Here is a 15538-nt window from a genome sequence, read left to right as displayed (position 1 = left end):
AGTTCTTCCCTGAATCTCGGTCGCTGTCGCGTGTCAATAAATTAATTAATAATGTTGTTCGAGCCGTTGTGTTATTTTGTTTGTTTTGTTTATTGTTATTAAAACCTTTCCTGGAAGTGTGTCCTTTTGTTTCTCTCAACTTTAGTGTCACTAAACAGTATGTACAGCCAGTCACTAGATTACATTCTACGTAAGCAATGGATGGTAAGTGCTTGAAATTCATTCTCTGAACGTACAACATTTCTAAGTTCCCACGTTTTAATTAAAGTATAATGATAATTATAAACTCCTTTTCGAGAATTAAATAGTAAAATATTTTGAAATTCAGACTCGTTATGATACTGGTCATAACGGTAGATAGATAATTAAAGAAATAACGCCTCAGGTTAACCCTTCACCTTAAGTGGAGGTCAGTTTTTTAGGATAAATAGTATATGTTCCTCAAAACACTAAACTTCTTTTTTTTAATAGTCGAGTTACAATTCGATTTTCAAACTGCACATAATTTCTCGTTTACCCCGCTACTGGGCTGCATAAACGGGGCCACCCGAAATTAGCGTAGTAAGTTGTATCATCACTTATCAGCGTTGCCAGTTACGAAACTATGATGGAAAATAATTGAGTAAAATCGGATTGCTTTTTGTATGACTTAGCGTGTTATTTTAAAGTCACCATATTTGTTTGATTTCAATGTGGACCAACTGCCAAACATAAAAAGACATTATATTGTTTTTAAAAAAAAACAATGAATTAAATATTAACTAATATTGGTATTCGTTACTAATTGTAAATAAAACTAATTTATTAGTTAAAATAATTATTTTTGCTGTTAAAAAAACATACATAATAAATAAAAATACATACTTGCCAATCAATTTCAAGCTTTTAAATACAATTGCTAGTATTTTCAGTGTCGATGACTTCTGATAGTGACCTACTTTAACTGAACTACGGTCACTATGTAGGCAGGGTCGCATTTAACTACTATTGAAAGTTAAAAATTAAGAACATAATATGTTTTTACTAGTTCTTATTTAACCACTTCATCAGTCGAAAACATAATAATCAATCTTCAATCGCAGGAAAAGTCTATTATGTTAACGCTGTTTATTATCATTTACTCAATCAAATGATCAACGCTACAGTTTAAATTTAAGCAGAATCAGATTCTGACCAGAATACGTACGAAGTGCAACAACGGAGGCTAGCCTCCACTGCTCAGGCCTGTATTTAAACATTTTACAAATATAACAGATAACCAAAAACATCTGTTGAAGAAATCAAGATATCGAGATGTTTGTTTTCGTCATTCAAAATTGTACAATCATTGACTTCGATATAGAGTTCTAGTTTCAATAGAGAAAATTGTGTCTGTTTCCGTTGATGTTTCGTTACAATTAAATTCAATGTACAATTTACACTTAGGATCCACTTAAGGAGGTTTATCGGGTACGGAGGTACATCTAAAGTCTAACGACAGTTTTTGTAGATTCGCTAGTGACTAAAGTAGTAAGCCTTTAGATTTGTCAACGTTGCACTTGGCTGGCTCGCTCGTCTCGGCGTTCACTCGCTCGCGTTCGATCATTCTGTTGCTTGGACACCAGCAAATTTCAAATAATACGCTACGTCGAGACCGCGGCGTTGCCGCTATCACGCATATGGAGGATAAGTTAGTCAACGACAGTAGTTTGAAAGAGAACTGTTATAAATTATGAATCTTACAAGTACCTAATCGATTTCTACGAGCTATCATACGGTTCCTTAGATATCGGTTTTCTATTTATACAAGTTGCTGTGGAAACTGTTCGTCAATTGTTGCGCATTCTAAGTGGAAAGACCAAAAAAATTTGAATTCTCGTAAGACTTCATACTAAATCGTGAAAAATTATTTTATTAATATCTCGTCTCTTAGGTATCCAAACTAGTCATAATTTTGTTTCGAGGATTTTCTTCATATTAATAAGCTTATATTAATTTTTTTATGAATATTTGTTTGTCAATTCCAAATCAGATAAACCTCCTTAAATCCAAAGTACAATTTACACTAGGGACATTAGTCACCACTATTGACTGTCGTTGGCACTGTCAACTTATCAGCATAATAAAGCATAATAGAATTGCCAATGAAAGTTTCCAGTATAAATGTGGTAAATTCCTCATTCTTATATTATTTCCAATTCCTATGAAATACCTTTTAAAATTATGCTATTTTACCTAATTTTACGTTTCTACAACATTAACTATAGGGTGTTTCTTGGTCGAAATTAAAACAAAAAGTAAAAAAGAACTGCGACATGATTTTAAATATTCCTTGAAAACCGTTTTTATGAACAGCAACAGCCAAAATCCTGTACCAAATATTTGTATTGACCTGTACTTCAGTTGGTTTTGAAGATATTTAAAAAATACACATATTTTCAAACTGCTATAGGCATATTCATAAGAAAACCAAATTGCCCCCCATTCCTTTGAACAACTGTGAATTGTATTTGAGCAAAGGACACCTTCTAGAAATTTTCCAGTTAAATTATTGCAATTATTACAATTTAACGTCGATGATTCGAAATGCGTGACTTTAAATAATCAAATTTTCTGAAATATACCCGATTACATAGAAACACTTTTATCTTTGTCTTATCTCCAAGAAACTTAAATTGCAGACTGGAATAAGTACCCTTAAGTTTTTATGTTGATTTCATGTCATTAATTTTTTCCTTAATACTTATACTAATAATTACAAATTTATAATTCACGAACATACAGCTTTTATGTAATTTAATCATTTTTATATCAAAGCCAAAGTTTAGCCAATTATATTATTACGTCTATTTAGTTTAACCAACATTGCGACACGGAATTTGTTTGGTAGAAAACTACATTATTACATAAAAAATTATGCAGTGCCTCACCTAATTCCGACATACATTTAATTATCCCCAATGATGCCGTTCGCTAATTTTCATGTAGATTTATGAATATTTGCTAACTGAGTCATATAATATCAAACGATATATTAAGCGAAGGTCAATGTTGGAAGTTAAAAATACATTTATCTGTTTTCAAACCATATTGTAAGTAGAGCTAATAAAAAATATTTTCTTCGCTTTATCTTTTCATGAAAAACAACAGCTGCTGCTCTCGGCAATGCCAGAAACTACAATGCAAAAGCTTTTTTGAAAAATTCGACATTCGACATTGTAATTTACAATATTTTTTCTATCAATAAGTTTATAGAATTTCTGTGTAATGCAATGCTATAATATTTATTAAATCGCTTTATTTTATTTTATTTAACTTCGTTACCTATTTACATGATATGTAAAGTAGTTTATACTGACCTTATCATTTTTTTCGGCGTTACAAAAAATTTCCTCTATCAGAGTCATACCTCACGACACAGGACACGAACTAACTCTGTTGCTAACAACGCGCGACTGATCTTCAAGGCTGAACAACCAAAGTATTTATCTATGATAAAAAATCTTAACCGTTATCACCAAAATACCTAGTGCTGTATGGTTACCACGGCAACGATAAGACGTCGTTTGTCGACAAATTTATTTACCTTGTTTCCAATTTTACTTTAGGCGCGAAAAATATTGTTGGCGAAATTTAAATACATTAAAAAAAGTGACCAAATTTGTGGGTTTTGTTTAAATGCAGTTTTTATTTATCTATTTATTTATTTATTTACCATTTGGGACACAAACTGGCGAAAAAACCCACTAAAGTATCCACTAAATTAACAGATATACAGCAAACAACAGCACAAAAAGTTTTAGAATAAATAGCATAAAAAATATTATAAAAGAAAAGCATCATAAAAAGAATAGCATAAAAACATTACAAAAGAAGTATACGTTTGAACAATCTCTTAAATGAAACTAAAGTTGTAGAGAATAAATCTAATCCGCTACAAATATATATTTTTTAAATTTATGTTGAATCATGGAAATTAAAATTTTACTTCTTTCGACATATTACATAATTTAGTGACAAATTGTGACACAAGTTGCTGTGAGGCTGGCTGCCTAATATGTATACAGTGTGTCACCGTTTTAAGTGTCTTAAATGAAACAGATATTAAAAAAATATATTTTAGGCAAACATTTTTATAACAAATATCCGGAAATGTAATAAAAGACGCTAAGTGTGAAAGTTGCATTAAAAAGGTTTTTATTTTTTTATTTCTGCGTTTTTAAAAATATTTTAATCAAATTTTGCTCACCTGGTACATAGATGAAGGACCATAAAAGGGAATGATATTAAGTTCCTATCTCTACCAGTGGCGGAGTTATGGGTAACCAGTGACCATTCAGCAATAAAAAAATTGTATGACCCTGGATAAAATTAAACAAAATATCATTTAAATGATTCTTCCAAAGATGACATCTTGTTTAATTTCGACCAAAGTCGTTCCACTTTTTTTGATGAATTAATGTCACTTGTTACCCTTAACTCCGTCACTGGAAACAATACAGTCCCTTTTAAGGCGCTCTATCCTTGTATCCTGTGTGCAAAATTTAATATCTTTGAAAACTCAGAAATTAATAAAAAAATCACATTGGTATTTTTTTTTATATTTGGAACCCCCATTAACTTTTTTGCAATTAGGGTTACCAAAAAATGTGAAATACAAAAGTTGCACAATTTTTTATGAAGTTTTCGAAAATGATAGTAGAAAAACAAATGAAATTCAAACAAAATGACTGCGGAAAATAGAAATATTATTGGGAATTAAAATAGAGTATGGAGAAAAAATTAGGCCTGTCATGGCCTAATTAGTGAGATTTTGTTAAAATACCTATACGCATTTTAGACGATTGGTCCGATACGTCAAAATATATTACAACTAAATCTGTAAATCCTAATGTAATTGAAAAAAAAAGCAGAAATGACTGAAAGAGGTCTAACAATTATAGTCCTTCCGAAGTCAGTTGAACATGTATAAAAACGCCTAGCAATAAAATTTAATCAGTTTCATAGGCGTCCCTAAAAAAGTTTTCTGTGAAAGAAAAAATAATATTAATTTGTTTATGTGTAGAAAATTTCTGTTATAATTATGTTCAACATATTTTAATTATTTATGTCCTCAAACAATTTTATTATATTGATGGTAAATTTTGGTTATGACATATCAAAAAACATTTACATTTTCAATAAAATATATTACTGCTCGCCAAGAACCAACGGGAAGGTATGAACATGTCCTTGCCAGAAAAGGATGAGGAAAGGTTGTTAATTTAGGTTAGAAAAGTTAGTAAATAAAAATAATCAACAATAAAATAATTCCCCATTGCTGCACTGCACTGCTAGGAAATTTGTCAACAACTGAAATTTATGGCCCAGTCAAGCGTGCGTTCTTCAACTGGTCGTATACATTTCTACCACATCCACGTTTAGTTCGACCAGACCTGTATATGGGTATGGCGAAATAAATACGGGAACAAGTTTTTCAAATATTTCAATGCCGAGTTGCTGTGTATGGTACATATTTCCTAGCCTTTTGGTCTACAATTGAGATCGGAAATACTATACAAGATATCTTATTCTCTCAATAAGAAACCTTTTCGTTTTTAATAGCATCTTGCTTGTTGTTAGAGATGGGCCCAATAAACCCTATATGACCATACTCGACAGGGAACGTTCTATCCAAATAATTAAGAATATACAGGGTCTTCTATTTAAATTAACAAAGTTAACATCCGCGGCCATTTTCTTTGGACTTCATTTGTTTTTCTACTATCATTTTCGAAAACTTCATTAAAAATCATGCAACTTTTGTATTTCACATTTTTTCTATAATTCTAAAAACAAAAGTTAATGGGGGGGGGGTCAAAATATAGTGAATCGCCCTGTACATGAAATTTTTTCAATATTTGAAATAAAATATGTCCCTGAAAAACTACTCTTGCAACATTTTGGGTACCTCATTTCTCAAAACAGACATATAAAATTGTGTGAAACTACTCACGTCTACATAAATATTTAAAAAACAGAAGCGGGTTCTATAATTTAAGATGAGGATGATAATGTAATAGAAACGTGAGATGACGCACTATAGACAAATTATTCATCTTTATAGGGTATTTGCAGCTTAAAAAAAAAACAAAACAAAACCATTCTTTCCTCAATAATTTCTGGGTAACAGACAGTATAATCCAAACATCAAACGAGAAAAAAACCGCCGCAAACCTTTTACGACAATAATAATAGTAATTAATGGTAACTCTACCAAGAAGTGTATAATGAACAGGAAAAAACATTGTAAAAATGATCTGTCGAGTGACATTGCCCTCAAGGACGTTCGTTTTATGTTATTATAAAAGTGTACCGAGTGTTCACTTTCTCTTTCTATCTCAACTGGTTGTATTTTCCATCTGCGTTGGTTACATGTTTTGAATTACATAACGGTCAGGTCAGGGCTCGAAAGCAAATATGAGGAAGTCAGAAAAGGTTTTCATGGTATTATTCGCATATAATATTATATTCCATAAAAAACCGAAAATTCTAAATTACATACACAAAGGAATTAAAGGAAATTTGGAAGATTAGTTATTAAAACAGATGTGACATCGTTAAAATTTCAATGACATGACAAAACCATTTCTGCTCGTCGCCGATGTATTTTTGAAATTACCTAGATCCGAACCTGTCGCCCATCTGGTATTTTTCATTGGCTTCGATATTAAAACATACCATTACATTTGTTACACAACACTTTGAATTTATATATAAAGCTCAGATGTTTCCTTCTAAATCAAACGCTAGACTATTGCGGTCACTTCCACAAATAGAATATTAACCTAATATGCATTTTTTATGGATTTAGGAAACTGTAAGAAGAACGCTGAGCTACCACGACAATATACATTCAAAGGTTCAGAGAGAATTAATAGTTTAATCAGTAGCGGCCCTTAAAAGGAACCTTGGATCATACTTTTAGAATAGTAGTTATGTGTTTATTAGTAGGGCTGTAGGAACTGAGCCGCAAAAAGCAACACATTAAATTGTCTACAATACACCGTTATAATAATAATGTTTCGTTGAAATAAGGGTAGAAACATACCTGATGATGCGATCTATAACGGATCCTATCCAGATTGTGGAACCGATGGCAACGATGCATAAAATAATTTACGTGTTTCACAATGATACAATGACATAAATCTTATAATCGTTATTCACTTTATTTTATGTTGATGTTGATGTATATTTCTGGACGACAATCTTTTATTGTTAAAAACTAAACAAGCGCGACACACCTACCACTTAAAAAGAGCCTGCTATACCGTAAAAAATAGTACTGGAAGTTTGGGTAATATTACGTAACAGAGAAAATTTAAACAGGATTATTAATATAATCTTGTGCGGATTATTTTTTTTAATTTACAATTCAAAACAAAAATTATTTCACGGTCCATTTCCTGAGTACATACATGAATATTTAAGTTACGTATCTAACGCTCTTTTTCATAGAATTTAAACTGTAACTTTTACACAACCCATATATAATGCGATTTTAATTGCCTTTTACATTGGAATATTTTAAAGTATGATAATCCGTAACAGCACAGATCGTGTATAGGCAAATGAATGGGACCCCGTGTAATAATTTTATGTAATTATTATTAGACGACGCAAGAGCGGAAACGACCTCTACACGAGACATCATGGATATTATTATAAAATCACGTAATTAAACGAGTAACAAGCTTTGGTATTTTATACACTACTCCACTTAAGTATTAAAATAAATACACTTTCCCCTGCATTTTGTCACGGCACTCTTAAGGGAACTGCCAATTATTAAATAGTGAAAACTAATTGTCGCGTAGCTTGGTGTGAGACGACCTTAAGAGACATGGGATTCAGATGCATAAATGATCGAAGAACATCGTTATTTGTAAAATGTTGTATTATTCGGAAAGGGATATTCTTAATTATTATCTTAACCAATAGCGATACAGTGGCATCCGGTCATAGTTTTCGATAGGTTTGATATTGTTTTGATAACAAAACCGCAAAATGAACTACATGTGGACCCAGTTCAATGCGGAAAAATGGTTTGTACGACAATAAAACTATGGAAATGGAAACAAGAGTTATTTGTGATAACGAAATTGGCGAAAAAGGAATGCCAAAATTTTTAGAATTGTTACACCAACTTTCGACATATTTAACGTCAGTTATTCGTTTAAACGTTGTATATTTTTCAAATGTTATCTGTTGCTTACGTAAATACACGTTAATGATTGAATACTGTTTATAATTTTCCAGGTAAATATTAACACGAGCGATATGCGACAGTCTTGATTTTTTTTAGTTTCCCTTTGGGAATACCGAAACTGGCTCATTTGTTAAATTCGAAGAAAATAACCTATTTTCCATATTTTCATATATACAAAAAAATTCAAATTGTTCTTTTCTTTCTTGCAATACTGTTCTTTCTGAGAAGAGATTTCCGTATGCAATTTTTATCAAGAAAATAGTAAATAATTTAGATTTTAATTAATATTAATAATGACGGTTTTTTAACGGAAATATTTTGTGCAGAAGGCAATGAAAAATCTACCACAATAAGGACACATTATTAAATACATTAACAACTGATATTAATACCAATGACAAAAATCAGTGGTAGAAATTAATGGTTAGAATATACAAGGGTACGTACGGTACGTTTTCGATGGGCTACCCTGTATCAGTGTGGACATACCTTTAACTCGCAAATTTGTCATACATTTCCATTTTGTCGGCCAACTCCAGCTGCGTATATGTACTTCCCTGCTTTACACGAAATTCCTATAAATCTGAGGCTGCTATCAACACCCGCTTTGTGCAACATTAATTAAGCTCCAGAGCAACTGGTGCATTTTTGTGAAATGTTCACGCCACCGAAGCGAGCCTGAATTCATAATACACTAACGTCGCCCCCACGATAAGATGCCGCGCCTTATCAAATTTGCGAGATTTAGTGGTTTAAGGACAGATTTGGGGCAAACTGATTTCTGGCTGAATCCATTAATTTCAAATTGTTTTGCTCATTTTTCGTCTCATCCTGTCAACTGCACAAAACTGTCAGACATTTATTGCGAAACATATGTCCGACACATCTTGTGATGTCTATCAAACTAATTCTGTATTTTTTCGCGCAACCACAAGGAATGTCAAACATTTATTGCGAAATTTGTTATACACAATTCATTTTCTAATGGTTATCTATTCTGCAAGAAATTTCAGACATTTATTGCGCAACTTGGTACAAGTCTGACTAATTTTGAAAAAGCTTTCCAACATATTCTGTCATTTTGCGCATGAACTGCAAGAAATGCCAAACATTTATTGCGAAACTTGTTATATGTCTGACACAACTTTTAATAGTTATGAAACTTATTCCTTCATTTTTCGAGTCAACCGCAAGAAATGCCAGACTGCGAAACCTATTTCGTAATTTTGTAATTTTTAGCGTCAGCTGCAAGAAATGTCAGACATTTATTGCGAAACTTATTATATGTCTTACACATACCGTAATTTTTTGCGTCAATTGCAAAATGTCAGTGTCAGACATTTATTTTGAAATTTGCTTTTTGTCCCGACACATTATGCGATACCAAAATATGGGTAAATTGCAAATTAATAATTACTATGATATTCTAGACAGACGTGAAAAAATACATTGGTTTATTAATCGTCTCGAATTAAGTAGTAAAAAGTAACATAAAAGTTTTATGACTTATTTAAATATGTCGAAACAGTGCATAAATATCAAATCACGTCAGAACACTAACGCAGGTGGTTTGCTCAATATGGTACTGTTGCAATCAACCTTTTACTCTGTGATAATTGATTTTCTTCTGTGTGGAATCAGTAGATATGTAAGGATTCGTATGAGACATTGTAAGAAATTGTACAATTTTGTCTGCACTCAATATTTATCAATCGGTATCTTACATTAGAAATTGAGGGAAATTAATTTCGCACATCCGGTACTTCATTGTTTCTGACATAACAACGTTCTTGTTAAAAAACTTTTTTAGAATTACTAATCTAAGGCTGTCAGAGGGAGCCGCAATTTAATGGCTAACCAAGCAGGTCAATAGAGACATGCGTGAGCCGCTGGATCAGAATGCTTTTCACGTTCACGTCACGCTAATATACTGTTGCCTTTGTTATCGTGCGGATGTTTCGTAATTAATTCCTAGCCGTCAGCCTTTATGGTGGTGTATTGTAGACAATTTAATTTATTGCTTGTTAATAAACAATGCGTACGCCTATGTCCATCGGCCTAATTCTAACAGCCCTACTAATCACGTATTTCTCCTTAAGCGGGCCCCAAGTCATATTTAATGAAATCATAATTATTTTTGCATATATTAACACTTCGCTGGCATTATCAGGTGGCTGATAAGCGGACGGACTATTTATCAAAAATATTGTTTATTAACTCTTTAAGTACTGATTATTCGAGATTTATTCACGAAATCTCATCGAACTACCAATTTTTTTTTTGATAACGGCGAAATGATATATTAGATATATGTGGATATCGTCTTTCGATTAATTATATCACGGGAAAATAAATAGTTTAATTAATTTTCAGACCAACTGTTGTGCTACTTTTACTGGGACGCTCTGTAGACGATTGTCCCAGTCAGCGACCCCCTGCAAGTATATTTTTCCTAGTCATGCAACAGGCCATAATTAGCCATACACTTATTATTGACGACAAACACGATAAAACCAAAGGGCAACATATTTATTGCTGTATTTTTTTGCTACCGATAATCTACATACACATATCAAGAGATACTCGCAGTTTAATTGTTGACATCCATCCAGTTATTACTTTATTGTTAATTATTATGTTTATCTTGAGACGATAAATTTATTTTGCAAATAATCGGTAATAGATGTTAATTGTCTATTTGATTGGATAGAAAAAATAAACTAAAAACACAACTCCTTAAAGAGGTATATCGGGTTTACTAAAATGCACAGATGTAGTTGAAATTTATATCGCGTATTACTCAGTGCTCCCTCTGTGCGTCATATTTTTTTAATCTAAATTTTGAGATGTTGTTGAAAGTTGTGAACACGAACAGTGAGTAATAATATAATTTCTATCACAGAACCTTCAAAATTGCATCCATTTTCTTTGACTTGGACGAGAGATGGGCGCGAATGTCATTTAATTTCCTTAGAACTAAATTTACATCATTATTTTCTCGTCGTTTTACCAGTTCACATGATTTACGGATTTTAAATAAAGGATACAAATCTTCGCGAGGATAATACGATATATTTGCTATATATAAATAATTATATTTTACATAGTTTACACACAATACATTTTTGAACGCGTACGCATCTTTACCCGAATTTGACACGCAATATCTTCGATGTCCGAGGTCTGTAGGTTTGCAGTGTATACAACTGCACTCGATTATTAGCGCTGTTGCCACATCTAAATAGTGTTCGTTAATTATAATTTAAAACTACTTAAATATGATATTTTTATGTTGTTAATTTTCAATATGTATGTTATGTGCATATTGAGTAGATTTCTTTGCTATATAGATAATGTTTATCGCAAATAATTTCAATAGAATTTAATTTTTTCAAGTTGGTAGCGGGTTTGAGTCCCATAAGAAAAGCATAGGTCCCCCCTTGCGATCCTCACTTCCCTCGGACCCCGATATACCTCCTTAATAACCTTTACAATGTATCTATTTTTAATAAGTACTAAAGAAATACATAAAACAATTATTAATTTAAACAGGCAAACAAATTTAATAAATAATTTTACTAAACACTCATCATCAATGTACCTAAAATTTATACTATTGCGGTATAAAAATACAACTCCTTCTGTGGTTTAATTTAAACCAGGGTGACGAATGAGAAAAAGGGGAAGCAAAAGTCAAAATACTGCTATGGACTTATTCATCTCCCAGTCGAGCCCTTAATAGAGCACTTGTCGTTCCTTCATAATAAATAGGTGTCTGCCAACAGGTCCAAGTGAGTGCCGAGACTGCTGTAGGGTGAAAAATTGGATTTCTTTATGGGAAACGAGGGAAAATCGCGGGAACCGAGCGGAGGAAGATGTTATAGGTGTAATTCGGGGCAATTGTGTCTTTAAAAACCTGCATTGTGTATATTTGACTCGAAAGCATGGTATTTTTTAACAGATCCTACAACAAAGCCTCACGGTTGCTAGCGTGACGTCACAGAAAGCAGAAAACACAAAGCTATGTTCGAAGCACTGTTCTATTTTCTTGCAGTGCTTTTATAATTGGGAATATACTGTCTTACTAGAATTCCGATGTGGCATCATTATACATTTTTAATTTAGACATCGTTATAGTTGTCTAGAAACCGTATCGTAGAACAGAACAGGTATTTTAAGTCAACATTCCACGTTGTAACATTAAATGGTTAGGATAATGGTGCAAATCACTTAAGGTAATGCATTTATTAAGTCGTACAAAGAATCTACGGGTGTTAATAAGGAAGTAGTGCAAGTAATTACAGAATAAAGTCATCGTTTACTTATTCGAGTGTATGTTGAATTAGAACAGGAATACCAGGGTCTGTGGCCTGCAGCACAAAAAGAGAAAGCACCATGTAAAGTAATCTAGATATTTGTTTTTTCTTTTTAGGTTGCCTTAATATTTGGTGTTGTCGGTGCATGTCGACGTGATGAACTCTATCAATTGAATTTTAATGATATTGTAAATATTGTTGGATAAACTTGATTTATGAATTAAAACTTTATTAACACTTTTTATATAAGGATTAAAAGGACAACTTTAGCTCCTAGGATTAAAAGTGAATACTGTGTTTCTAAGATGCCATTTTTTTCTCATTGTCAGTAAGGAAAATGTCAACCTTAGAGACCTTAGAGCAAGGGTCGGCAACTGGCGGACCGCGGTCCAGATCCGGACCGCGGAAGGTATAAATAAATACTGGACCGCCAAAAAATTTTTTAAAGTATAAATTAATCAAATAAATTATTTAAAAAATGTTTTTTACGTTTAACTGCCAATCTTATAATTTTTTCTAGTATTTTACAATTGTGTAAGTGTTTTAAGTTCTTAATTAGTAAGCAGATTAAATTTGAGTCCAAATTAAAATAAAAAAATTAGAAATATGAATTTTTTTTCTGGACCTCGTTAAAAATTTTCAAAAGTATCCGGACCCCACCTAAAATTACTTGGCGACCCCTGCCTTAGAGACTTTGACCTAACAGTCAAAAAATGTCATAGTTACCAATGGGAATATAAAGAGGCTTCAAAATCTCACAATCCTAAGAAGAAGACTTTTAATATTCCCATTGGTAATATGAACTCACACTTCACGTTTAGTTTTGTGACGGTTGGATAAAAACTTTTTTGCTAGTAGTATAAATAAAAATCCGACAGCATGTTTATGCGAATTTAAAGTACTTACAGATTAAATATTTGTTTTTACAGTCAGTTATTAAAAGCACTTGAATGAAAATCAACACTTAAAGGAAAAATAACATACTGTCTATATAACTCTAATGAAATTGTATAGACATATACATAGTTGTAATAATTATGAAATATGCCACGCCTTCTAATATTTCCGGCAACATAAATAGTAAAACTTAGCAGCCACTTTTTTCATTTTCTACTTCAGTAATTTCATATTTATTAAATAATAATCAAAACGCTGAGATTATACGGTTTTTATAAAAAAAAAGTGCAAATAATTCTCGTGTTAATAATTTTAGCCACATTTTAAAGCAGCTTGTTCTTTATTTCCATGAAATAATCACAAAATTAAATTAAGTAACTTCACATTAAACCTTAAGGAGGTAATTAAAATATATATTTGCCGAACAATTAACAGGGCTTACTCTGTCAATTCTCCCTTATATTTTAATTAGTTGAAACGGTGGTAAGGAGAAATCCTTTTAAAACTTTTTATATAATGTAGATCCCTTTAAGAACGAAACATAAAAGAATTTATCTTCCGCCACTTCCACAATAATTTTTAATTAAGACAATGAATGAACATCTTTTTGGAACAAAGTTAACACAATTACACATTTTTTTCAGGTTTAACGAACGGCTTTGTTCAGGTTTTTGTACCTGAAAATTACAATTTATTAAATTTATTTTCATTAAAAAAAATGTATTCAAATTTAAGCTACCGTCATTAACACATGCAGTGAAATGCTAAATCAAAGAAAAACTGCAGGTGCAAGAGACAAGAGTAACTTCTAACAGTGAATTGAATTGAAGACAATTATGACATTTTAGGATTCCTTGGGGCAAGAAGTGGTTTCCTAGGATCACAGAAGCCAAAAGCTACGGGGTCGCCGTGACCTTTAGTTGGTTACCTCACGTATCAGAATATATCAATTATTAATAAGATATTTTGCATTCTGATTAGGGTCAAAGTAGTATCGATTTAATCAAGTCTGTACAACAATCATTTATTTTGTCACGTAACACTTTCAATAAAGTGGTTGTTATTTATAATTTCGAGAGATTCTAATATGTTTATCGGTATTTTACACTCGTTCAGGAGAGCTAAAGCTTCAACATGAGAATATGTGAATCACAAATTAAGTAAGCACGACGAACACATAATTTTTTAAGTGATATGAGCAAATCTAGTGAGTTTATTATCACACCACTTATTCCACTAATAAGACAAGTACCATCGGATGATGTCAATGTTCATATGCACAACAGCGTTGATAAAACTTGATATTTATTTAATAAATAACTAGGTTAAGAGTAAAGGCAAAGTATGTGTTTTTATATTTTAAGAAACTGTTAATGGTTTGTCTGGGAATAACCAATTCAACAATGTTGAACCTCAACACCAGAAATCCAGAATGTAGCTTACTACGAGGACCTATTATACTTATTGTTTTACTTAACTATACAGGGTGTTAATGAACTTATGTCAAAAATTTGAAGAGGCGAACAAGACACAAAAACTGAGTTAACTGAAGTTACAAACTTGTATAGAAAGTTTAAGGTCATAGAGAAAAAGGGCTAATTAAAAATGTGTTTAAAACTGTTTTGGTACTGCTGAAATACATGTATTTTATCGCGGGGAGTGCTTACAAAAAATTATGTAACACTTCTGACGAGTTTGTAGGTTTTTCGAAAGTTAGTTTGTAATACATTGTTGTAGTGATTGATGTGCTGTTTTCCGAGAGTAAATTTCCTTTTGAAAATGGCGCGATTTAGCAATGGCGAAGCAAACGAAAATGCCCACAGACCTTGGCAAGTATACCGTGCAAGATATCATAAAAAAAGTATTCATATAAATAATGAAAACCGCCATAAAACTTTTCCAGAAAATACACGAAGAATGTTTTTCCTTATACTTTACTATTTTAAATTAGAAATCAATTTTATAGAAGGAAATATATCTTATTTGTCGTAGGTCATAAAATTTTTGTGAGTAATGTGTTTTTGTGTGTTATGTAAAATTTCTTGTTGAATAGTACAAGAAACTCAATACAACCGCATTTTCATGAGTACAAGAT

General features: G+C 31.9%; 1 protein-coding gene across 2 annotated transcripts in view; it reads right to left on the bottom strand.

Annotated features, from left to right (window-relative positions):
- LOC108911427 (putative nucleotidyltransferase FAM46C) overlaps positions 1 to 15538 on the bottom strand; it is a 74750-nt gene that overhangs the window by 29395 nt on the left and 29817 nt on the right. The window contains exon 1 of one of the 2 annotated variants that reach the window (XM_018716365.1): positions 3339 to 3423. The exons of the other annotated variant lie outside the window; for it this stretch is intronic. Within the exon in view, the coding sequence (XP_018571881.1) occupies positions 3339 to 3386 (48 nt within the window). The 5' untranslated portion in view covers positions 3387 to 3423. Of the gene's footprint in view, positions 1 to 3338; positions 3424 to 15538 lie in introns of those variants that run through there. 2 annotated transcript variants of the gene reach the window in all.

The sequence above is a fragment of the Anoplophora glabripennis genome, unplaced genomic scaffold (genome assembly GCF_000390285.2).
Source record: "Anoplophora glabripennis isolate ALB-LARVAE unplaced genomic scaffold, Agla_2.0 scaffold473, whole genome shotgun sequence".
In the NCBI taxonomy this organism is placed as follows: domain Eukaryota; kingdom Metazoa; phylum Arthropoda; class Insecta; order Coleoptera; family Cerambycidae; genus Anoplophora; species Anoplophora glabripennis.
Note: the sequence above shows the minus strand (reverse complement) of the source record. Positions and strands in the feature narration are given on the sequence as shown.